Raw genomic sequence first — 27,549 nt, forward strand, 5'->3', positions numbered from 1 at the left:
AGAGAGAGCGAGAGACTTGGAAACGGAATACATTGAAGAGAGAGAGAGCGAGAGAGACATGGAAACGGAATAGATTGAAGAGAGAGAGAGAGACATGGAAACATAATAGACTGAAGAGAGAGAGAGATGGAAGCAGAACGGATTGAATGGACATCTCAACCTATTGCCATTAACAGGAATCGAACCCTCAACCTTCGGATTGACAGGCTGCAACACTACCTATAGTGCTATAGCTTTGTGCAGGCTAAACCCAGGTCGGAGAGAGAGAGAGAGAGACATGGAAACGGAATAGATTGAAGAGATAAGGATAATTCCTTTAACAGGTCCGTTCATGAAAGTCCTCTTGTTTCCAATGAGGGCCTGTGAGCAATTAGGGGTTAAGAGTCTTGCTCAGGGACAAATTTCATTTGCTGGCCTGGCCTGGAATCGTACCTGGGGCAACTAGGGCCTCTGGCTCCCTAGGCTGGCTCACTAACCACTCAGCTATGGCCGCCCCTCAAGAGAGAGAGAGAGAGAGAGAGAGAGAGAGAGAGAGAGAGACATGGAAACGGAATAGATTGAAGAGGGAGACATGGAAACGGAATAGATTGAAGAGAGAGAGAGAGAGAGACATGGAAACAGAATAGATTGAAGAGAGAGAGAGACATGGAAACATAATAGATTGAAGAGAGAGAGAGATGGAAGCAGAATGGATTGATTGGACATCTCAACCTATTGCCATTAACAGGAATCGAACCCTCAAGGATTGACAGGCTGCAACACTACCTATAGTGCTATAGCTTTGTCTAGGCTGAGGTTGTCTGTTGAAGATAAAATTGAACCAGTGAAAGCAGCCGATCTACAAGCTCAGAAACACGTTGCTATCTGAAAAGTTTTGAGATTGTAGATCGGCTATTTTCAGAATGAAGTATGTCATACATTGAAAAGACATACTCTCAAATAAGCATTTCAGGTTATCTTTAACAATTGCACTTGCATTAATTGACACAAGTAAGACGCAGCGAACGCTGGAAGCGAACGCAGATTGACTGAGGCTGCTATATTTCAACCACACTGTAGTAGTGCACTCTGCCGCACTCTGCCGGCTGTATACAGGCAGTGCAGCTGCTGGCATTTCAGCACGGAGTTTCGAGTCACATGGGGGCGCGAGCCAATGAGAGCGTGAACACACGCTGTATACAGGCAGTGCAGCTGCTGGCATTTCAGCACGGAGTTTCGAGTCACATGGGGGGCGCGAGCCAATGAGAGTGTGAACACACACGGAAAGACCATAAATAAGGGACAGACACACACACACACACACACAACCCAAGCACGGTGATATAGTAAGCTCCACTTGGTCGGAGGCCTCCTTCAGCTTTCGCAACAATCATGTTGTGTTCAATGCAACTTAAATGAAGTCTGCATCAAGTGAGGCTTGAACTGGCAACCTTGAGGTTTTAAGGCACACACTTAAGCGAGGAGCCATTGGAACAACAGACCTGACCTGGTGAATGAGAGAGAGAGAGAGAGAGAGAGGAGAGAGAGAGAGTGAGAGAGAGAGAGAGAGAAGAGAGAGAGAAGAGAGAGAGAGAGAGAGAGAGAGAGAGAGAGAGAGAGAGAGAGAGAGAGAGAGAGAGAGAGAGAGAGAACCCTCAACCTTTGGATTGACAGGCTGCAACACTACCTATAGTGCTATAGCATTGACCAGGCTGAGGTTGTCTGTTGAAGATAAAACTGAACCAGTGAAAGCAGCCGATCTACAAGCTCAGAAACACGTTGCTATCTGAAAAGTTTTGAGATTGTAGATCGGCTATTTTCAGAATTAAGTATGTCATACATTGCAAAAACTGACCTTCTCAGATAAGCATTTCATGTTATCTTTATCAATTGCATATGTATTCATTAATACAGCTTGTTGTTTGCAATGCACTTTAAATGAAGTCTCCACCAAGTGAGGCTTGAACTGACAACCTTGATGTTGTGAAACATTCACTTAAGCGGGAAGCCATTGGACCAACAGACCTGATACAGTGAAAACGGAGGTCAGACAGATGATACCATTTCACGCAAATAACTGAAAAAATCCTGGGTTTAAGTGTTTTTCAAACTGCTCAAAATTGCGGACAATCTAAGGGCGGAGAGAGAGACATGGAAACGGAATAGATTGAAGAGAGAGAGACATGGAAACAATAGATTGAAGAGAGAGAAGGATGGAAGCAGAATGGATTGATTGGACGTGTCAACCTATTGCCATTAACAGGAATCGTACCCTCAACCTTCGGATTGACGGGCTGCAACATTACCTATAGTGCTATAGCTTTGTCCAGGCTGAGGTTGTCTGTTGAAGATAAAAGTGAACCAGTGAAAAAACATACCCTCTCAAATATTTCAGGTTATGTTTAACAATTGCACATGTATTAATTGACACAATCATGTTGTGTGCAATGCAACTTTAATGAAGTCCGCATCAAGTGAGGCTTGAACTGGCAACCTTCAGGTTGTGAGGCACACGTTTAAGGGAGAAGCAATTGGACCAACGGACAAGAACCTGTGAAAAAGGAGATCAAACAGATGATACAGTTTCACGCAAATAGCTGAAAAATCCTGGGTTTAAGTGTTTTTCAAACTGCTCAAAATTGCGGACAATCTAAGGGCGGAGCTTACTGGTCAACGTGATACATGTGTTCCTCATGAGTCAAGGCACATGTGTAAGCAGGTTTAATGGCTGTCGGCCAAACGAGGCATGACTTTTGCCAGTTTAAAGTTTGCACTTTAAAAAAATCGCTATAGCGCCCCCCTTTGACCAATTGGAGTAAGATTGGTTTCAGTAATATTTGGAATGACCCTCAACATTAACGCAAAGTTTCAAAGAAATGTGAGTCTGCATGTATGTGTTAGGGGCAGATGAATAATTGTCATAAAACTGCAATATTCATTGGCTCATTAAAGCTTATTTTTTTCACTTATGGAAAATCTTTTGCACATGTTTGTCGGCATAGGTCCAAAGTTCATGTGTAAAACGTTTCGTGCAGATTACTCAAAAATCCCAGGAGGAGATTTTTCATATAATTCAAAATGGTGGGAGATCTAAAGGTCAGAGGTCAAAAGTCAGAGGGTTAAAGTTGTTCATCATGAGTAGACGCATGTGTGTATTGAAGTTTTATACACTGCCACCTTTTGACGAAAGATTGTGAGATTTATTTCTTGATAGTTTTTCATGACCATCTACCATATGGCCGTAAAAAGCGACAGCACAGTTTAGCCAGAACTGCGAAAAGTGGCAGAAGAAACAGAATACAGGCAATATTAAAACAGGTCCAGAGCTGAGCTCTGGCCCCGTAATAATAATGGATTTTATTTATAACACACTTTACATTTGTGAAAATCTCAAAGTGCTACAATAGAAATAATGGCCACCAGATGTCACTCACACCCCATGAACTGAAGCTTTGCAGGAGCACATGGAAGTGTAGAAATGTTCATAACCAGAATTCAATCACACAGTCCTACAAAACAACAAAAGTCAGGCTTTAATTTACTTAAGCCTGATTTTGATACTACATCAACCCCCCTTGGTTTAGTTTATGTTGCTCTGTATGTTCTTATTAGTCTTGTAATTATGGTAGTTCTGGTGTCTTCCTGTCTGCCCTTGTAGCTGTTATAATGGATGCTAGCGCCCAGTTTGCATGCCAGCCCATTAGGGTTGGGTTTGTGAACCTCCAGCATGCCAGTCCTGCGCCCACTAGCCCCGCTACCTACCCATTCTGTTCCTATGTTAGCTGAATCTGCCTGTCCCGTCTGTCCTGACTACGTACCGTCCTATACTGAACCGCCTCCAGCCTTAGACCCATTCGAAGGGTCTCGCTTGGTCCTTTGTGTGGGAAACAGGGGGCCTGCCAGGAGAAGGCGCCGATATTCGGCAACATTTTTGCCTGTCCTGCCCGGTGCCTTGTCAGCATTGCCGCCGACATTCCCCCAGTACTGCTCAGTGTGTCGTTGGCTGGCCTCGCCAATGCCCTGCCTGGGCTCTTGCAGTCCAGTTACTTCAGTTGCCTGGTCCCTGCTCTGTGCTACTGAGGCCGTTCTCCACCCCTGACCCACAGTTTGTTCCCAGCCCATTTCCAAGCCTCGTTCCTAGCCATGTCTCTAGCCCTGATCCTAGCCCCGTACCTTGCCCCCTTTCTAGTCCCTTGCTTAGCCCTGTTCCCAGCCCTGTCTCTAGCCCTGTTCCTATTCATGTCAATAGTTCTGTTCTTAACCCTGACTCTAGCCCCTTTTCTAGGCTTTTCTAGGCTTCCTTTCCTTGGTTTCTAGCTCCCCTATTTCCCCATGTGAAGCAAACGGTGAAGCAGCATTCTGCTTCTAAGGGCCGACAGTGTGGAATAAACTCCCATTACACCTTTACAATTACAAGACAGGCAGCCTCAGTGGATAGCTTTAAAGCACAGCTCAAGACCTACTTCTTCGCTCTTGCTTTTAGTTGATTTTTTGGTTGATTTTTAAATGTCTGTGTTGTTATCCATGTCCTCACTGTATTGCCCGATTCAATGCCTTTTGCTATTATTGTAATATTGTTTTATGCTTTTGCTTTTCTTTTTTACTTTATTATTAAATTAGTTAGGCTAATTGTCTCCGCCAGGGCGAAAGGCATGGCGAGAGAGTATGTTTTGCACCCTGTCTGTCCGTCCGTGTGTGTGTGTGTGTGTGTGTGTGTGTGTGTGTGTGTGTGTGTGTGTGTGTGTGTGTGTGTGTGTGTGTGTGTGTGTGTGTGTGTGTGTGTGTGTGTGTGTGTGTGTGTGTGTATGTGTCCGTCTGTGAACAGCTAATCTCCGACACCGTTGCCTTGATCGCAGCGAAACTGTGCATACACACTCCCTGGATGCCAATTCAGAACCTTTGCCCCAAATGTTTCACATGGGCCTGTTATAGCGCCACATTATATGCACGCACATTCCCACTATGCCGAGGAAGAAATGCCACTTCAAATTTTTCAAATCAGCCTCATGGTCAACAGGCCGATTTGTATTTTTACCTATAACTGCACCGATCTGTATAAAACTTTGTATGCACACTCCCTAGAGGCCAAGGAAAAACCTTTGCCCTGCATTTTTCACATCTGCCTTGTATAGCGCCACCAAGAGGCCGACTTATGTAAAACTCTTTTTTTTATATTACTCCTTCCCATTTTATCCAAAGTTCACGCAAATCGGTACACATGATCTCTATAGTCATGTGATCAAGACGGATCTGTTTGATTTTTCATATTCCATCCTGATTGGCTAAGATTAACATCTAAAGTTTGCAGTAGTGCCTTGTTTGGAACAAAATGCCACAAATCATGAACGCAGCGTCTGATTAAGGTGAAACTTTCCACGCACATTCACACTATGTTGAGGAACAAAGGCCACCCTTTTAACATTGGCCTGTTGTAGCGCCACCAGCAGGTCAAATTTAGCAAAACACATTTTTAGAACAAAATGCCTGAAATCATGAATGCAGTGTCCGATTGCCGTGCACGGCCTAGGAAGAAATGGCGCCCTTTTCACATAGGCCTATTATAGCTATTGGTCTGCGTGCTGCCCGTTGGCTGTGATTATGTTGCCTGTTGGCTGTGATTCTGTCTCACTCTGTTCTATTTTAATGTGTGTGTGTGTGTGTGTGTGTGTGTGTGTGTGTGTGTGTGTGTGTGTGTGTGTGTGTGTGTGTGTGTGTGTGTGTGTGTGTGTGTGTATTTGATGCGTCTGCCTGTGTGCCAGTGGTGTAAAGTAACTAAGTAAGTAATTTCCTCAAGTACTGTATAGTACACTTTTGAGGATATTGTTTTACTTTACTGGAGTATTTCCCATTTCCTGTACTTTTTCTTCTACTCCACTACATCTCAGAGGCAAAAATTATACTTTTACTCCAATACAATTATTTGAAAACTTTAGTTACTACCTTTTCAGATATACATTATGATATTATGAAACATACATTAACCACTTTAGCCCTATTTTATACCTAGGCTATTTGAAAATAGCAGATCTACAAGCTCACAACGCGTCACATCGCAACGCGTTGTGAGCTTGTAGATCTGCTATTTTCAAACATTTTGGTGCTTTTACTTGTGGTACTTGAAGTACATTTTGATGCCAATACTTTTGTACTTTTACTCAAGTAAATTCTGGACTTTTACTTGTAACAGAGTATTTCTATATTATCTTTTACTTAAGTAAAGAATTTGAGTACTTTTTCCACCACTGCTGTGTGTTTTTTTCATGATCTTTCTCTCTGGTCTTTTTTTCTGCCCGTTTCTCGTCACATCCTCCCTGCCTCCTCAGTCCGTCTCCCTGTACTTGGTCATTTTCCTCAGTCCTTTTCCACCCTACTCTGTCCTGAGCCAGTCCTGCACTATCGTCCTGGTTTTGCCCTACCAAGTTTAGCTAGTCCAGCGTTTTGCCCTGCCCTCTATAGGGCTCTTGTCCTGTTTGTTCTATTCTGTTCTGCCCTGTTCCCTGCCTGTTCTGTCCTGTTCCCTGACAGTTCTGTCCTGTTTCCTGCCAGTTCTGTCCTGTTCCCTGCCAGTTCTGTCCTGTTTCCTGCCAGTTCTGTCCTGTTCCCTGCCAGTTCTGTCCTGTTTCCTGCCAGTTTTGTCCTGTTCCCTGCCTGTTCTGTCCTGTTCCCTGACAGTTCTGTCCTGTTTCCTGCCAGTTCTGTCCTGTTCCCTGGTGTAGTGCCCCAGTCTCCCTCCGCCCACCCTGTTAGATGTTCTGATCTGGTCACTAGGTACTAGTGTGGCTTTAAGCCTTCTGTAGTTTTGCTGAGTGTTTCTCATGATTCTGTATCTGGATTAATATTTTTTTTGCCCTGTTTGCCTAGACGTTTGTTGGTCATTAAACACTTTGAGTGGTTGACTGTTCTTATGTGTTTGTGTCCAATTCCTCACTCACCATAACACTCTTCTTATCTCAATTTCTCCCACCTCTCTCCTCTTTCTCCCCCATTATCTCTCTCCCCTCTCCCTCCTTTATCCTCTCTCTCTCTCTCTCTCTCTCTCTCTCTCTCTCTCTCTCTCTCTCTCTCTCTCTCTCTCTCTCTCTCTCCAGGACCAGGAACAGGTGGAGACATCAGCGGCTCAGCTTGTGTATCTCACTCACTGTGGCTTCTGTTCAGCTGCATCGTCTGTCTTTGCTTCAAGTGTTAATACAGACCTCCTCCTCCTCCATAGAAGAACCACTGTTGGTTCCAGAAATAACCTTTCAGACCAAGGTTCTGGAAAGAACAATTTATTTTAATGGTTCTATAAATCACTTAAACCCTACAGGGTTCTATTTGTTGGGGGAGGATGAGGGGGGAATCCATCCCTCTGCTTTTTAATACGGACCCTTCTGGTCTGTATTTCTTTATTGCCTGGGGGATGTGTTTTATCCCTGCTTCTGATCAGACAGAATGAAACTAAGACGATTCACAGAGCCTCCCGAGTGGAAAGAGTTTTATAAATCCTCCCAGGTCAAGCAACGGTCAGGAAAGAATCCTGGCGAGGTCCTCCTGGCTCCCACTGAGTGGGACTAACAACAAAGACTTTTTGACAGCAAGATGGAATCACCTTAAAACAAGGGAATCAAGTACTGTATTTCCTTATATTTCACAGGTTCAAGTACACAAAAAAAGCCCAGAAAAGAAAGTGAGACAAGCCATGTTATTACAATAAATGATGAACCAGGTGAAAGTGCAAACATGTCAGAAACAGAGGTTGAGGTGGGAGCTGAGAGAGGTCAGCTCAGCCTCATATTCAACAATGCAGACAGATATGAATGGCTAGCTGTCAGTGAGGAGGGGTCAGTAAAGTGTTCCATTCATTTATAATTAACAGTTAAAAAGACAATTTCAGCAAATGCTTTATGTGCCAGTTAATTATTGAATTAATAAATGACAGTTAAAACATATACAGCTGCCTTTTGGGAAATGTGGACTGATTTATATTATATGTTAATGTGTTAGTTTCACAATAAAAAATGTATTTAAAAAATATAGCCCTTTAAGGCTTTCTTTGTGTTTGACATCAATTACACAAAGCAGTGTCTCTCCAAACTGCAGGTTGTAGGTCGGCTGTTTTTGCTACTTTTGAAACATTTTAAAGTTAAAGCTGTTAAGTGTGTCTGTGGGTTGTACAAGCATTGAACCAATTACAAATTATTAACAACAGCTTGTGACTAAATAACTACATTCAATCCAAAACGTTGTCTTTTTTTTCCTATTTCCTGAAAAGTAATGGTTTTGGACTTTTGGACGTTTAAACAGTTTATTTAACCCATTTAGCACCAAGGTTGTTCTAGTGTGTGTGTGTGTGTGTGTGTGTGTGTGTGTGTGTGTGTGTGTGTGTGTGTGTGTGTGTGTGTGTGTGTGTGTGTGTGTGTGTGTGTGTGTGTGTGTGTGTGTGTGCGTGCGTGCGTGCGTGCGTGCGTGCGTGCGTGCGTGCGTGCGTGCGTGCGCGTGGGGGGGTATTAAGGTTGCGCGGTTTCCAATATTTTAAACCTTTTCCCAATACACAGTAGTCTGCAATGAATGCAATTCACGCAATGCAATGAATTATCCATTTAATGAGCCAACCCATTCAAACAAAGCAACGTTACGTTTCCAGCCAACATTTGACAAAATGACCATTTAGACAGGCTGCTATTGCTAAAGGATCAAATTAAAGCAGTTAGTTTCCTTGCAGTGTGTTCAGTGTGTTTTGCCGGGTCAAACAAGGAATCATGTGACGTTGATCCCCTTCCCCTATTCGCTCATACTGGGACATGGCGTATGTGTAGCCAGAAGAATATTGGCGTTTTTTGGGCTCACAGTGGCCGATAGGAATATTTTGGCATATCACCCAACCGTAGTAGAAATCCAAAGTGTTCCCATATTGGGGGTGTCACATTACTTTTTGAGACCAGGTCTCCAGTTGTTATTTGGAGCGCTGCCATTCTCTCTACTGCTTCAATAATCACATGACAGAGCACACAACGCACATGTCACGTGACACGGTTTGGCTGACGTATTAGAACAGCAATTAATCGTATTAAACTGTAAAACCGCGACACTGCACAACCTTAGGGGTTATACATTTGTATTGTAAAAAAAAAAAGTACTGTATATATATTAGTGTTTATACTGGAGATGGAGTTTTGCCAAAACATTGCAAACTGTCATTAAAGGCTTTTTTTGTATATTGTGTTTGTATCAATATGTGAAATTACAAATTACACTATAATACCTTAATAATAATAGTTGCTTTATTATTATTAGTTAGTAAACAAAAGTAACAAGTCATTGAGACAGGACATAACCCAGTATATGGGTTCTATTTAACCAGGGGTGGCCAGTAAGTAAGTACATTTACTTGAGTAATGTATGTAAGTAAAAAAGAAAGTGGGGGTGTCTGTACTTTACTAATGTATTTCACTCCACTACCATTTCAAAGACAAATATTGCAACTTTGGCTCCACTACTTTCCTAGGAAGGGGGAAAGTACATGATCATGAATTAACCACTTAGGCTGTACATTAAATAGTGATCGACAAGCTCCCAACACTTCACATTGGCTTGTAGATCTGCTACTTTCACTATTTTAGAACATTGTGTTGTAAAATAAACACTGTTGTTCTAGGAGTGGAGACGACCTGGACACTCCCAGAACCTCATGGCCCAGACTGCAGCCCTCTGAGTCCATGTGTTTAGTCTGGCACTGCTTACAAGATACATACAAGAGATGTACAGTATGGATATATAGATCTATCCATAACGGTAGATTGATACTTTATTGATCCTGAAATATTACAATCAACTGCCCTTGTTGTCATACATTCCCCCATGAATGCAAATACAGTATTCAGGCTGCAACATGAATACTCTGTATTACCAGTTTAAGTACAAGGTAGGGGTGGGCCAATACACTAATTTCACGATACGATACACGATATTGGGCTCACAATATCAATACGATATATGGAACTTTTTTTATTATGAAAAATATGGGGGGAGGGGAAGCAAATGCAAACAAATACTTGTTTTTGCATTATTGCAAAAAAAAGAAAAAACGCCAAAACGATACATATCGTCACGAAAACATATCGCGATATATCGCGGGACGATATATCGGCACAATCCTAGTACAAGGTAAATGAATACTTACTCCATCATGTACTCTGTAGTAACAGTGTAAGTACAAGGTGAATGAATACTTACTCCATCAAGTACTCTGTATTAACAGTTTAAATATAAGGTATGCAGAGTGTAAAATTAAGCAGTGGTTGTTGCTGCATTGTTCACTGTAGTTATGGGGTCAGTACGACCACATATATGTTGAGAACATTTCTGTAATGATACAACACACATAGAACATCTGTACCGGTGAAACCTTTATTAAATCAATCAAACAAACACATTATACACATTTGCCTCGGGTATTAAAGGGGTTCTTTGATTTTACAAAAAAAAAACTTGATAAAGACATAAAACTATGTAATGTAAAGAAGTCATAAAACTAAGTGATGATGTCACCTGTCCCTCTGACGCCTAGCAAATATACGTACTATGATAATGTAACATTCCAAACAACACACGTCAACACACAGTGAACAGCTACACAAACCCAGCAGCTTGTCAGCACTTTAATACAGTATTATTGCATTTATATTTATGGATCTAATAATGAATATGATTTTCATACATCCTGACAGACACTGATGCTCATGTTTCTACAAGTAGCCTATGAGCTGAAGGTAATAATACGTTTTTTTTTTTTTAGGAAATCAAAGATTGCCGCACTATAAGCTTGTATTTTTTTTAAATCTGTGCACATCTTTGAGAATATATATATATATATATATATATATATATATAGGGAAGGAATGGACCTTCAAGGAAGGGACTGCACACTCCAGGGAACAGATGGACAACTTACTACTGCATTATAGTATTTTATTATCCATCTAAGTTGTCCATCTGTTTCCTGGAGTGTGCCGTCCCTTCCTTGAAGGTCCATTCCCTTTTTTTCAATTTATATGCCTGCTGACTAGACTTGCACCTCCAACAGGGTTTTTTGGATGTGCAGGAGTCCCCTTTTTCGAGATATATATATATATTTTTTTTACTTTTATCTGTGTTTCTGGGGGTCCCTGGAACAAAATATTTTCAGATGGGTGTCCGTGGCCAAGTACATATCATTTTGGGGGTCCTTGACATGAAAAAGTTTGAGCACCACTGATATATAGCAACATACGTTTTTTTTCAAAGAACTGATAGGATTTAGAAGACATTTGTAGAATCCCCAGAAGCAAAGAATTGAGTTACAAACGTTTGCTTAAAAAAAAAAACATATACATATTTGTTTTTGAAAAATAAATAAATCTAAAAATGACACAGATGCTTTCCCAGTCTTGATGGGTTAATAAAAAAATAAGATCCATACACAAGATAATGAGAATGAAGAGAGAAACTAATAGTTCATTTTATTCAGTCATGTTGATATTGTCAGACGTGATTGTTATGCTTTAACATAACTTGTCATTGTCATCCTGAATTAGATTGAATTAATGTGTGTGACATCACATGTCAACTCAGAGAGCATCTTGTTGTCACTGTTTATCTAATAGCTGGAGGGAATTCGTCAAAAAGCATGAAGATTGTGCACCTGGTGATCTAACTTCTGGAAAGGCATCATTTTCAAGACTGCTGGGAGCTTAAAATCTCATTCATTACTCAACCTAGAAAGGTGTTTTTTTTGTGTCCGACCCTAGGTTTCAGGGCTCAAGGAATGTGACTGAATCAGTAAAATTACTATCAATTAATTCATTAATAATTGCCAAGTCCATAATCTTTATGATTTTTCACATATTCCCTCTCAGCTAGGGACATCACCTGGTACGCCATCTTGAATTTGGCAATAAATAATTAACTGATGGTAATTTTACTGAATTTCCACAAGTTAATTTGTATGCTTTTTAGCATGCACAATAGTAAAAGAATATATATATGTTGTATATTGTATATAATCATACCTACAACTATCTAATAGTTATTGCAAACGGACCACTAGGGGGCGAGTCATTTGCCATAGTTTTTTAAAACATTATGCTCATACCTAACACCATGCAAAAAATCTGAAACTTGTCACCAAGTGCACATTTTTTATGAATTCCCTCCCAGCTTATAACAACTTCTCCCCTGTATTAATCCTCATTATCTTCACAGGTGCATTTTGATCAAAGCATCCGACACCAACTTCAACTAAAGGGTGTTTTCCCCTGTATGAGTCCTCATGTGTCGTTTTAGATTAGATGTTTCAGCAAAGTTTTTACCACACACCATACAAGTAAAGGGCTTTTCACCTGTATGAATCCTCATGTGTGATTTCAGATTACTACTACAACTGAATCTTTGTTCACAAACTGTACAAGCAAATGGCTTTTCCCCTGTATGAGTCCTCATGTGTGATTTTAGACCAACATTTTGACTGAAACTTTGTTGACAAACTGTACAAGTAAAGGCCTTTTCACCTGTATGAGTCCTAATGTGTTTTTTTAGACTAACACTGTGACTGAAACTTTGTTCACAAACTGTACAAGCAAAGGGCTTTTCGCCTGTATGAGTCCTCATGTGTGATTTTAGAGCAACATCTTGAGTGAAACTTTGTTGACAAACTGTGCAAGTAAAGGGCTTTTCACCCGTATGAGTCCTCATGTGTGCTTTTAGATGAGCCATCCGACCAAAGCCTTTACCACAATCTGTACAATCAAAGGGCTTTTCACCTGTATGAGTCCTCATGTGTAATTTTAGATTACTTGTGCTAATACAGCCTTTACCACAAACTGTACAAACAAAGGGTTTTTCGCCTGTATGAGTCCTCATGTGTTTGTTTAGATCACCTCTTTGACTACACTCTTTACCACAAACAGTACAAGCAAAGGGCCTTTCTCCCTTATGGGGCCTTTCCCCCATATGAATCTTTATGTGACTCTTCAGATGATCCTTTCGATTAAACATTTTGCCACACTCTGTACAACTAAAGCTTTTCTTCCCTGTGTGACTACCCATGGAGTGAGTTTGTTTTGATGATTTGAGATCCTGGGACAGCTTGTGGCTCAAAGACAATATTTTCCTTTCATTGTTTTGAGTGTTTAAATCTGACTGACCTTCCCTGCTCTCCTCCCAGTCATCACTGTCTTCAGTGTCAGATTCAGTACAGTGTGAAGAGAGGAGCTGGTCGTCACAAGTTGGTTGTGATGCTACCCAGTTCTTTACATAAGCTTGTGTTTTCATGTGTTCAGTTGAGGTGCTGGCTACAGGCTCTGTCTCTCTGTTTTCATCATCATCATCATCACCTTCACTTTTTATTGTTAGAAATGTCTGTGTTGACCCATCTGGCTCCTCCTGTTCCTTTTTAATCTGTAGAAGTTCTGGTTGCTCCTGAACCAGACTGGAGCTCCTCTCCTGCTGTTCAGGGGATACCTCCCCTTTACACACAGGGAGGAGCGGGAAGTCTAGGAAAAAAGTTTCAATGAGAGACCATTAAAGGTTTGAACATCTTTTCCATTCAGTGTTTCCTCTGCTTTATGAAAAGCTAGTGCACACACATCTACTTCAGTGCCCAGGTGCTAAACAAACAACATTTCAACTAAGGAAAATAAAGTCAGCACACTGGTTAAAAAAGCTCCGCTATATTCATTACGCTCAAAATGTTTCCAGCAGTCAGATCTTCATCAGGAAATCTGATACTGTCAGAATCCTACTGTCTCACCCGCCAGTGAGGAGCCCCCACCGGAAGGACCTAGAGCCTCCGTCCTACTCCTTCCGCCCAACACTCCCTGCTGACAGATGCCGCCACAGCCTGCAGGAGTACGTGCAGTGATCACCCTCCCCATTTGGCTTCCCTCGAACACGGGCCAATTGTGTTCGTATAGACGCTTAATCACATTGTTAATGTTAAAATCGAATACAGATTCATTTCCGGTCATCTTTACACCCTTATTACTGGCCCACTTTCAGCGCCGGGAGTAGCTCTACAACAGAATACAAAAAAAGAGAGCTTGAAACTTACTGAAATCCAGGTGGTCTTCAGGTTCTTGTTTAAGGTGGTCTTCAGGTTCCTGATTAATAGAAACAGTCCTGGCCGGAGAACTCATCTTCACCTGCATGCTGGACTCCACACACTGGTCTGGAATGAAGGAATAGAATAAAGACGTTAAAGGGACTACACCATGAATTTAAAAATATATATATATTTATATCATATTGTCAATGTCCCTCAAACGTTTTTCAAAAGGTTTGAGCCTAAATCAAGCCTCAGATATACTCATTCCAACTAACTTCTCTCTGGCTTATAAAGCACTTTCACCTGCAATACCACATTGTCCCGTTTGGCACGGGGCGCTATTGAGCCAGTTTGTATGCATGTTATCTCCTGGTTTTGGGTGGAAAAGGGGGGGGGGGGGGGGAGAAGAAAACAATATGTTTTTTTATTTTATTTTTTTGGTTGGAACACCCATCTGGAACTGAGGGATTGTACCCTGACGTGACGTGACGTCAGGGACCAAATCAGTTTGGCCTGTTTTGAGACCAATTTACAGAAAACCCCAGATTTGCTGTGAAAGCCTGAGTGTTCAAACTGGGGTATTTTTGGGGATAGAAGAGAGGTATGGGAGACCAAAAACACACAAAAAAGAAGAAAAAGTTAAAATTCATGGTGTATTCCCTTTAATAACAAGGACTTTGATGTGACATGAATAAGGACATTAAGGACTATGAGGTAACATGATTAAGGACTTTGATGCGCCATGAATAAGGATTTTAATAATAAGGGCTTTGGATGTGACATGAATAAGTGACTTTAATAATAAAGACTTTAATGCATCATGGGTTAAAGATGAAGGTTGAATATGAAACAGAGGGAACAGGGGTTGTAAAGAAGTGTTTTCAAAGACTGGCCAGTGATGCCAGATTACTTTTTACCAGTATGTCTTCATTGATGCTAGACAATAGGGACTACATTTGATATCACAATATTTATTATGTTAATATTCAATAAATAGATATTTAGTCTATTAACAGTCTAGGACTTCTGTATGAAACTGAACCAGACAATGTATTCATATTATGAACCAGAATGTTCATCTTACAATTATAAACACTAACACGGACATGAAAGAATATAATAAACTAATCTCACAATAAAAATGCAATCTAGAAAGTAATAATTTTAATTACAAATTTGAATTAGCCCCATACGTTGGTAAGTTACCAACAAAGACAAACTTTCATACCATTTAGTTTTTAACCATTTTTGTCATTTCCCCACTCAGCTCCATATGAGGTTATTCAACATGAACCAGCTTTTTATTTTGAACAGAAATACTGTGATTTATATCACTGTCAAACCACAACAATTTTGTTTTGAATTTGGCCACTGTCAGCACTCAGCTGCTATAGAAAAACGTCAAATAGAACAGAAACCATTCTTTGAATGTAAAGCAAGTTTAACCTGCACAACATTCACAACTAGATGGCCTGTGCTGAACATAATTATGTATTACTGTGGCTTTGATTGATTATGAGACTGTTGCACTTCCTTGTCACCATTTAAGAGATACACAGTGATATTATAGATAAGGTTTTGTTCTTCGGTGGGGTACACCATATTAGTACCTGAAGTATAAATCAGGCTTCATGAAACACAGGAATAACATCAAAACACATTTACTCATTTCTCTCAGTTCATACTGTTTTTTCTAACCTTTTATATTAATAAAGGAGACGACCAGACTTCCACCACTGTTATGTACAATAACATATATGCCACCAACAAAGAATTACATGGCAGATGTACTTTATAATAACTATAAACATATGAGTCTGCCTGTTAGCACAGACCTCTCTCTGCAGTAGTCACCAGTAAATAAAACAGTACATACCTATCCTGTACAACTTTACAACAGGTTTTAAATCACAGTAAATAAAACACTACCTATCCTTTACAACTTTACTACAGGTTTAAACGACAGTAAATACAACACTACATACCTATCCTGTACAATTTTACTACAGGTTTAAACCATCACTAAACTAGAAGCACAGGTCTCCGCCAGGTCAGGTAGGTTATTGTGGGCCAGCAATGTTCAGAATTTTCCAATCAGGATGGAATATAAAAAATCGGACGGAACCATCTTGATCACTTGACTATAGAGATAATGTGTACTGATTTGCATGATGTTTGGACAAAATGTGTAGGAGTAATATAAAAAATAAGAATCGGCCTCCTGGTGGCGCTATAATAGGGCAATGTGAAAAGGGTGGCGTTTGTTCTTCAACGTAGTGCGAATGTGCGTGCAAAGTTCCACCACAATCGGACGCTGCGTTCATGATTTGCGGCATTTTGTTCAAAACAGGCCACTCCTGCAAACTTTAGATGTCAATGTTAGCCAATCAGGATGGAATATGAAAAATCAAATAGACCCATCTTGATCACATGACTATAGAGATCCTGTGTACCGATTTGCTTGAAATTTGGATAAAATATGAAAGCTTAATCTCAAAATATGTGTTTTACATAAGTCGGCCTCCTGGTGGCGCTATAAAAGGCTAATGTGAAAAATGCAGGGCAGATGTTTTTCCTTGGCCTCTAGGGAGTGTGCATGCAAAGTTTCACGCAGATCGGTGCAGTTACAGTTAAAAATGCAAATTGGCCTTTTATAGCGCCACCATGAGGCTGATTTGAAAACGTTCAAGTGGCATTTCTTCCTCGGCATAGTGGGAATGTGCGTGTGAAATTTCACGGAAATCGCAAGCTGCGTTCATGATTTGAGGCATTTAGTTCAAAATGGATCAATCCTGCAAACTTTGGAAGCCAACCTTAGCCAATCAGGATGGAATGTGGAAAATCAAACAGATCCGTGTTGATCACATGAAAATAGAGATACTGTGTACCGATTTGCGTGATGTTTGGATAAAATCTGTAGGAGTAATATAAAAAAATGGGTTTTGCACAAATCGTTCTCCTGGTGGCGCTATAACAGGCCGATGTGAAAAATTTGGGGCAGAGGTTCTGAATTGGCATCCAGGGAGTGTGTGTGCACAGTTTGGCAGCGACCGGGCCAACGGTGCCTGAGATTAGCTGTTCACAGACAGATGGACGGACGGACACACGGACACACAAACGGACACACGGACGGACAGGGGGTAAAACATACTCTCTCGCCATGCCTTTCGGCCTGGCGGAGACAATAAAACACTATACCTATGTGACACTATACCTATCCTGATAGTGTCACAGGCTCCCTTCAGGCAACGCTTGACTCTGTTGCTCCTTTAAGAAAGAAGGTAATAAAGCAACAGAGGCTAGCCCCATGGTATAACTCTGGAACTAAAAATCTCAAGCGAACGTCACGTAAGCTTGAAAGGATATGGCGTTCAACCAAACAGAAAGAATCCTGTATAGCCTGGCAAAACAGCCTTAAAATATATAGGAAGGCTCTCTGCATGCAAATAACCATAGGTTCCTTTTTGACACTCTAGCCAAATTGACAAAAAGTCATGACTTAGTTAGGGAATTTTAGCAAGATGTTTGGACCATCTGTGAAAAAATGTACTACCGATAGCTTTCTTCACCGATGTGTTCTTAAAGGTGTCTAGAATCACCTCTCAATTAATGCAAACCCAAATCCTTGTGGAAAATCCTGGAGAGCCAATCAAAGTTAAAGAGCCCAGAGGGCTTGGGTGAAAAATATAAAAAGGAATAAAAGTCTACACTTAACTTGGAGGTGTCTAACTAGGGGTTTTCAGGGGTGCTGACACTTGATAAGAATGTACACCTACTGTGCACATGCTCAGTGGGATACAATGTCTGCATGTGGGGAAGGAGCGGGAGTGTTGCATCCTGGAAAATATTTTTGGATGATTTTAAGGTATAGTACTTTTATCTACTTTTTGGCATTTCTTTTCCTCTGCTGGCAAAACTTTTGATTACTGTGAATTTAGAATACACATTTTCTCTAGCCTATTGCTTACATTGAACAACCATTAGTTAAACAATCATGACACTTTTTAGTAGGCAACAACATGGAAGAGGATTCTGTAGCTTAAGGTGCTTCATCTGTGGTGGTCCTGAGACTGAGATTCAAAAGCTCTCAAAAGTCACCCAAAAAGGCTATGCACAGATTTTGTCTTATTCTGAGAGTGTGGATGATGCAGCATTAATCAGAAGACTACATGAGGACTGGAAAAATAGAGATGACCCCAAACCAATATACCATTTGGAATGCAAAACCGAGCTATACAGTCGTGCAAGAAGTATATCCACTGGAAATCGTACGTTTTTTTCATTGTGATGAAAGTTGCCATGTCCATCCATCCATCCATCTTCAACCGCTTATCCAGAATCGGGTCCGTTTATCCAGAATCGGGGTCCCGAGGCGTTCCCAGGCCAGTGTGGAGATATAATCCCCCCATCTGGTCCTCGGTCTGCCACGGGGTCTTTTCCCAGTGGGGCTTGCCACGAGAATCCCCTTTGGGAGATGCTCGGGAGGCATCCGTACTACTGTAGATGCCCGAACCACCTAAGCTGGCTCCTTTCCAAGTCAAGGAGCAGCGGTTTTACTCCGAGTCTCTCGCAGATGACCGAACTTCTCACCCTATCTCTAAGGGAGAGGCCGGCCACCCGTCTGAGAAAACACATTTTGGCCGCTTGTATCCGCGATCTTATTCTTTCGGTCATGACCCACACTTCATGACCATATAGGTGAGAGTAGGAACGAAGATTGCTCTGTATATCGAGAGCTTTGCCTTCTGGCTCAGCTCTCTTTTCGTCACAACAGTGCGGTATAGCGACTGCAATACCGCTCCTGCTGCTCCGATTCTCCGGCTGATCTCTTGCTCCGTCCTCCCCTCACTCGTGAACAAGACCCCGTTGCCCCTTGCAGATTTCAATCCTATTCTATGTTGTGAGTGACATCATAATTTAATAAAAACTTTAAACATAATCTATTCTTTAGAGCAAGATGAGCAAGACCAACGGCCAGACAGGAAGAAAAGATGCAGGGCATTTTCTGGGTCAAGTAGTTCAAGTGCTAGCAGCTCCACATCCACAGCTCGGTTTTGCATTCCAAATGGTATCTTAGTTTGGGGTCATCTCCGTTTTTCCAGTCCTCACGTAGTCTTCTGATTAATGCTGCATCATCCACACTCTCAGAATAAGACAAAATCTTTGCATTGCCTTTTTGGGTGACTTTTGAGAGCTTTTGAATCTCAGTCTCAGGACCACCACAGATGAAGCACCTTAAGCCACAAGCTACAGAATCCTCTTCCATGTTGTTGCCTACTAAAAGACAAGTGTCATGATTGTTTAACTAATGGTTGTTCAATGTAAGCAATAGGCTAGAGAAAATTGATATTGTAATTTTACAGTAATCAAAAGTTTTGCCAGCAGAGGAAAATAAATGCCAAAAAGTAGATACACTACCATACCTTAAAATCGTCCAGAAATATTTTTCAGGATGCAACACTCCCGCTCCTTCCCCACATGCAGACATTGTATCCCACTGAGCATGTGCACAGTAGGTGTACACTCTTATCAAGTGTTTAGCAATATTTTCTTATTTTATTTTTCAGAATAGAATCAATTCAACAACACCCCAATCCCCTACCGTTGATTATACACTACACTGTGCTTTACATTACAGCTTAACAATATACCAATATTAGATGGCCAGGGAGACATTTCTACTTAAAAATAATGGTTGGAATGGATTCAGCACCCCTGAAAACCCCTAGTTAGACACCTCACAAGTTAATTTTAGACCTTTATTTATTTTTCATATTTTTCACCCAAGCCCTCTGGGCTCCTTAACTTTGATTGGCTCTCCAGGATTTTCCACAAGGATTTGGGTTTGCATTAATTGAGAGGTGATTCTAGACACCTATAAGAACACATTGGTGAAGAAAGCTATTGGTAGTAATTTTTTTCACAGATGGTCCAAACATCTTGCTAAAATTCCCTAACTAACTCTACTGATCCACGTATTCCTAAATCCCTTAGCAGCAATGATTTCATTTTTTTTTTCAATGGTAAAATCAATACTATCAGAGATAGTATTGATAACCTACTACTCTCAGCCCCTACTGGACCACCCTCCGATGTAATATCCTCAAAAGTGGCTGTACGACATAGTGTATATTTGGACAGTTTCTCTCCGGTCGAGCTCGCCGAAGGGGCCACACCATGAATTTCATTTTTTTTTTGGGGGGGGGGGTATTTTTTTGGGCTCCCCAGTGTCTCTTGTACCCCAAAAAATATTTTTTTTTAACATTCAGTCATTCATTCTCATTTCAGAGATTTTCAGAATGGGCGTGTCTGAACAGGCCATTTCAGAATGGCAATGCAAGTGACATCACTTGCCTTGCCATTGCATTGATGATGGCCAGACAGAATTGCTCAGTAGCCCCCCCCTGCCCAAAAGGACGTTTTGGTATTGCAGCTGAAAGTGCTGTATAAGCCAGAGACAATTGACTTGGGATGAGTATATCTGAGTGATGATTTAGGCTCAAACCTTTTGAAAAAGGTTTGAGGGACATACACCATATATTAAATATCAATTTTTTTTTTTAATTAATGGTGTAGATCCTTTAATGATCACATCTTCCAAACCAACGACCTGTCTCTTGGATCCAGTCCCAACTAAATTACTTAAAGAGGTCTTGACCCCGGTTGGTGCATCCCTACTCGATATGATCAATATGTCTCTGGTAACGGGCTACGTACCACAGTCCTTTAAGGTAGCTGTCATCAACCCTCTCCTCAAGAAGCCTACTCTGGACCCAGGCATTTTGGCTAACTATAGACCTATATCAAACCTTCCATTCTCTCTAAAATCCTTGAGAAAGCAGTCGCCAAGCAGTTATGTGACTTTTTACATAACAACAAGCTATTTGAAGCTTTTCAGTCAGGATTCAGAGCACACCATAGCACTGAGACGGCATTTGTGAAGGTCACAAATGACCTCCTGATTGCATCAGATAACAACCTTCTCTCTGTACTGGTTTTGTTGGACCTCAGTGCTGCATTTGATACTATTGATCACCATATTTTGTTGCAGAGACTAGAGCATTTGGTTAGCATTAAGGGTGCTGCATTGAACTGGTTTGAGTCTTATCTGTCTGACAGATTTCAGTTTGTAAGCGTTAACGATACACCTTCAGTACGTGAAAAGGTTAAATATGGAGTCCCACAAGGCTCTGTACTTGGACCAATACTATTTACTCTATATATGCTCCCGTTAGGTGAGATAATTAGGAAACACTCTATAAATTTCCACTGTTATGCAGATGATACACAATTATATCTATCGATGAAGCCAGATGAAACGGATCAACTGGCTAAACTTCAAGCATGTCTTATAGACATCAAGAGTTGGATGACCCGTAATTACCTACTCCTCAACTCGGACAAAACTGAAGTTATTGTACTTGGCCCTAAGCACCTCAGAGATAAATTAGCCGATGATAATTTTACCCTAGATGGTATTACCTTGACCTCCAAGGCCACTGTAAAGAATCTGGGAGTCACATTTGACCAAGATATGTCCTTTCAGTCCCACATAAAACAAATTTCAAGTTTCTTTTGTCTCCTACGTCGCAGTCCCATGGACTGTCACTACGGACCCCCAGCTGCGGCTCAAGACTGTGACTGCGGACCGGGCCTCTCCATGGAGCACGACCGTGGATTTCTACTACATTACACTATACCACCACACTATACTGTATATGATCTTAACATTCTTATATTATACCATTATATACTGCATACACATTATTGCTGTACTATATTATATTATCATATACTATCTTACACTATTATGTTTGCTACTATTGTTATTGTTACTACTTGTACTGTATCTCTTTCTGTCTCTCCTCTGTCTCTCCCTCTCTCTCTTCTTTCCCCCGACACGGTCGAGGCAGAAGGCCGCCACCCTAGAGCCTAGGGTCTGCCTGACATTTCTTCCAGTTAAGAGGGAGTTTTTCGTTGCCACTGTGTCTTGAGACAACTTGTTGTGATTTGACACTTTAATAAAATTGAATTGAATTGAAATCCTGTACAACTTTACTACAGGTTTAAACCATCACTAAATGAAACACTATACATATCCTGTACAACTATACTACAGGTTGCATCAAACAGTCCATGTCCCTCGTCCATCTCTCGCTAGTCTCGTGTAGCCAGAGAACTATTCCACAATCTCCGAATGCTATATAGAGTCTGGAACTACACCTCCCGAAATCCGAAAGGGGAAGCTGGCACTTCCGTTCACGAAAATACATTTTAAAATATCTTTACATTTATTTTTTTAATTTCCATTTCTGCTTAGCATCAAGCTATATATGCTTAGATGATTTTGTTTTATCCTTTTTAAGATACATTTTTAAGATTTATATTTTAAATCATGATCAGAGCTTCCGAGTCCCAGACTGTATGACCGGAAACATTTGAAAATTGTGGGAGGCAACAGTCTGGCCACGCAAGACTAATCTCTCGCTGTTCCTCTGACAACGTTGAATATCTTTAGGAGGCCATTTCTCTAGATACTGTAGACCTCTCCTTGTGGTGCTCTGTGGAAATCACCAGTAGAAAGAACGTGTAGTTATCATTCAGCAACCTTATATACAGAAAATATAAATAAATAACGCCCAAAAAACACCAATGGTGTGTAGCTTTTCTCTTTGGCTGGGAAACTAGGTAAACTAACCAGCAACTTGGAACCAACAATCTGCCCAACACGATCAAGGCAGATGGCCTCTCACCCTAGAGTGTGGGTCTGCTTGATCTTTCTTCCAGTTAAGGTGGAGGTTTTCGTTGACACTTTCGCATGAATGCATGGGTGGCATAGCTCCATCTGCAGATGCAGATTATTTATTTCTTCTTACCGCAAATGGTTGTGATCTGGTGAATTGGGATCGGTCTTTTTAAAAACAACGATAGTTGTGCTAGTGACGTAGGCTAACAGGAAACATTGTTAGCTACGAGCCACTGCCTCCCTGCCCCAGTGCTACACGCAGCAGTCACTGCAGAGCCATGTCAAAACCAAAGTAGCAGTACATTTTCCCATCTAGTTTTGAGATGATTGCTAGTTAGTTAAAGTTTATTTCGGTCATAAGCCATATACACATATGGCATTTTGTACAATAAAAACAAAAACTATTCAAAACAAAAACAAAGCAGCACAAGACTATAGACCGAAAGGTGTAGGCTGAAGCTTTAGCTTATAGTGCCTACCCTTCTTGCTTTAAATAAGCTATATAAAACAGAAAAACAATTGCAGAATAATAAATCAATTGAAACAAAGACAATATTTCTACAATTTAAATAATTACATAATTAATAATGAAATATTATTACATTGTTATAGTAACATTATTATTAATATATAACACTCGTATATAACGCCCCAACTTGTAGAAATGGTGATATTTTGGATTTAAAGTGAATGAAGAAGGCGAGCCAGTACAATAAGCAGCTGGTGACTTAACACTTGTCTAACATCCCGTTGTCAATGAAAATAATCGCACCATAGTAGTAAATACATACAAAATGGTAGAAAGACATTTCCAATTTCCATCATATGGCCAAGATATCCTCAGTACTCACGTCACAACAGCAATGAATGAATGTACATACATATTACCAGAATCCATTGTTAAAGTAAACTACTTCAAGTTGTAATAATTATTCAATTATTACACATTATTAAAATGTGAAGATGGAGAGATGCAGTTTCTCCAGTCCTGGTTGGATAAACACTTAACTTGTCAGTGTGCAGCTAGATTAAAGGCAGCTCTCCACCACACCGATTTTGGGCCGAATCGGCGTCGGAAAGCTCTGTTACTACTGATGCAGAAGCGAGCCTAAATAATCCAGAGACATTTGCCCATCACACATTTGAACTAGATACCATATTCTCAATCTCAACTCCTATACCAATCAATCAACTCCAAAGCAAAGCAGTAGGCTACGATAACGCAGAAGTGCTCCATGTTTATGTTTAGTGTTGCCAGTGTTGCCAGAAACAAGCGACGAGGTCTATGAAAACAAGCCCAAAAGAAGCGACCAGTTTCACCATATGCGCCCTATTAAATCAGCTATTTTCAAAAAGAATCTTGAAAGCAAGCCCAAATAAGCAACTACACTTCAGAAACAAGCCAAAACAAAAGCAAGGTTCCAGCAACTGAATATTTACAAGCGACTTTACAGGAAAACAAGCCCAAAGTCGCTTATAATAATCAGACCTGGCAACACTGCCACAATCTTGCAGGCCAGTTCTGCCAGCTGAAAGGCATTAGCACAACAATGTGTGCATCGGCCGACTGCTTTTGCTGAACTAAATACCAACTTTTGCCAACAGACAACCAGTCTGTTGTAGTCTGTTTGGTGGAGAGTCACCTTATACAGTGGGCCCTATTTTGCATGTCTTAAGTACCGAGTTGTATGACTTAACTTAAGACCTGGAGGCGTGGCCAATGCTGTTTTGAATGGCCAAACCGCATTGGCCACGCCTCCAGGTCTTAAGTTAATGGTAGGGTAAGTGATTTTCTTTGGTCAAAATAAGTGTTAAATAACTATATTGTGATAGTAATCATTGCTATAGAGTGTTTGTTCAGTAACAGGAGTCTCCATGTCTCTCCAGCTCTTGAATAAACAGAAAATGCATTTTCAGGTCAGGATACCAATTTTATCCAATCAGGATAGAGAAGAAATTTTAAGTGGTGACACAAAGAAATGAGCTGAACAAATTGGAACGCTATAAAAAAAGCTGATGAATGGGTACTCTTTCCTTATTGGCTGAACCTGGAAATGTATTTTCTGTTTACTAAAGAACTGGAGAGACGGGGAGACCCCTGTGACTGAACAAACACTCTATAGCAATGAGTACTATCAGAATATAGTGCTTTAACCTTTTAATACAAACCTTTTTGTTTTAACCAAAAAATATCACTTACCCTACCTTTAAGTCATAAGACCTGGTACTTAAAACACGCAAGATAGGGCCCAGCATGTTACATAGACATAGTGGCCCTCATTTATCAACGCGACACAGACCAAATAATGGGCGTACGGCGAGATCACCGCAACTCGGCATTTATCAATATATCCTGACGTTGGCTTCATCCTACCGTACGCTGAGATCTCACGTCTGGTTGAGACCAGTTGTTGACTTTGACTGCGCCCGTTTATTCCATTCTAGACCTGCGGAGCAACATTGTCTGACTGTCTGACAGGCATCTGGACACATAATCCACTCCTAAATGTATATCTACACTAATAAATAATCCCTGTGAAAATATAACATTTTATAAAGTAATTTAAACAAACGGCTTTAACAGTCATTCGGTTAAGCTTGCAGATCTGGCTGCATTGGCTATTTGAAAATAGCAGATCTACAAGCTCACAACGGGTCGCATGGCGACGCGTTGTGAGCTTGTAGATCTGCTATTTTCAAAATATACGAGCACTTCTGCGAGAGCATTTTCGGGAGCCCCGACCATCTTTTCATGGACAGTGAGGTCTACAAACTTACAGTAGCTTGTCCTATGTTATGGAGTTATGTCATAGAGAGTTATGTAGGCTACACAACCTGGCTGGGTTAAGGATATAAACCCGACGATCGAATCTCTTATTAACGTGGCAGCACGGGATCACTGCCGCCCGTCCGAGTCTCACGGGGAATATCCAACATGACTGATTGTGCACTGCTCGGTATGGGTTAAATAAATTAATATACAAACCCCATTCATGGAGAAAAAAGATCGTGATCTCGATTCAGACACCTATGCGATCTTGATTATAAATTACGGCGATCCTATGAAGTCATGTAAAGCAAATATACTCTATACATTTAACATTAAAGTACCATAATCGCATCGCAAAAAAAGTGTTCCGTCTGTCTCTCCTCTCAAGCAGTGTTGCCAGTTTTGAGGAAGGAATAAGCAACCAGGTCTATGAAAACAAGCGCAAAAGAACATGAGTACTTTAAACCTATATATGTCGGGTCGGCCATTTGAAAATAGCCTATCTACAAGCTCACAACCGCAATAACCATTATTACTTACTACCAAGCAACTATACAGAAAGATAAGCCCAACGTGGCTTATAATAAGTATACATGGCAACACTGACTGACTGCAGCATGTGAGGGCAGGAGCCGCAGTATGTTTACACAGAAGCGTTAGCATTAGCACTGATGATCAAAGAGTGACGAGAGCGACTAGTAGTACAATAATAATACAAAAACAGAAATGAGTGACACAGAAGTGAGTGAAGAGGACAATGACAACAACACCGATGAAAATCCAGGTGGCGACTCTGGCGAGAGTGAGAGGGAACTCAGGGAAGTTGTGCTTGTGCCGAAAAAAGGACCACATTCATCCAGTGTGGAACTTTTTTGGGTTTGATCCTGATGATGACTTACAAAAAGTTGTGCACTGTAAGCATTGTTCTCGCATCGTCGGAACGACGACAGGTAACACCACAAAAGACCCGGACATATTTCTACTTGCAAAAAAAATAAATAAACCTTTCAGATGGTCTTGTAGGAGTACTTAGGAGAGGAAAATATAATGTTTTTTTTATTTTTTATGTTTTGGTAAGTTTTTACGCAAATGTTTCCATATGGAAACGTTGGGTCCATCAGGTAGCAAAATTTCCTATAGGCAATTTTTAAGGATAACATGGCAAATGTGTAATTACTTCACTAAAACAACTTAAGGATTCATTTATATGGTTTATTATTTGGCCTCAGATCAATTATGAATAATATTTAGCCTCAGAACAGTATACATTATGAATAATAACACCAATAAGCCATATTTTTTAATCAATTTTATTAAAAGAACAACAAAATAAAAATCTGTACAATATATGTAGTAAAGAAACCTAATAATTCACTGGGTGGTTCGTTTTCTTTGGACCCCATGCCACAGTCCTCTTCATCTGACTCTTCATCAGTCTCATTGATGTCTATGTCAACATCACTCTCTCCGTTCATCACGATATCCAGAACATCCCTGGCTGTGAAGCAAGGCCCTTTCTTTAGTTGTGGCATTCTGAAATGAAATAAAGACACACCATTAGTACATTTAGTAGTGCTTACACATCACTGCAGTAAACAACATTTCACAAGTCATACAATACTGTCTGGCAAACCATTGTGTGATGATGATTGCCCCTAAGTGGGCATCATTCCATTGCCCCTAAGTACCCACCACACCTTGAATAATAATGAACAACCCCCACAACCCCCAACAAGTACCACAGTGGTCCCACTGTCCTTGTTGTATTGAAAGCAAATTAAACATACTGAGAAATAACAAGGGAATATATTGGTTAAACTATGGTTGAATATGTATTGTTTAGGGGGAGAGAGAAAGTTTGGGTGGACATTTTCTGAGGCTTACTGCTCAAAGCAAACAATTCAGTTTTTGTGAACAAAGGAACCAGCTTGTATGGTTCTGACTGTTAAAACAATGGTTACAAATATCATTGGAAATTAGAAATTAAAGTAAAAA

General features: G+C 40.7%; 1 protein-coding gene and 1 pseudogene across 2 annotated transcripts in view; one reads left to right on the forward strand and one right to left on the reverse strand.

Annotated features, from left to right (window-relative positions):
- LOC308093132 (limbic system-associated membrane protein-like) overlaps positions 1-9,173 on the forward strand; it is a 178,824-nt pseudogene extending 169,651 nt beyond the window's left edge. Inside the window, exon 8 of the transcript XR_013935036.1 lies at positions 7,068-9,173. The product of XR_013935036.1 is annotated as a limbic system-associated membrane protein-like (transcript). The remainder of the gene's footprint in view (positions 1-7,067) is intronic.
- Positions 7,472-27,549, reverse strand: part of LOC308089509 (uncharacterized protein) — a gene marked incomplete at both ends in the record, with an annotated part of 32,851 nt that continues 12,773 nt past the window's right edge. The window contains 3 exons of the mRNA XM_080434281.1: positions 7,472-7,542; positions 13,329-13,487; positions 14,045-14,161. Of these exons, the coding sequence (XP_080290407.1) occupies positions 7,472-7,542; positions 13,329-13,487; positions 14,045-14,161 (347 nt within the window). The remainder of the gene's footprint in view (positions 7,543-13,328; positions 13,488-14,044; positions 14,162-27,549) is intronic.

The sequence above is a fragment of the Gymnoscopelus braueri genome (assembly GCF_963280865.1).
Source record: "Gymnoscopelus braueri genome assembly, chromosome: 1".
NCBI classification, from domain to species: Eukaryota; Metazoa; Chordata; class Actinopteri; order Myctophiformes; family Myctophidae; genus Gymnoscopelus; species Gymnoscopelus braueri.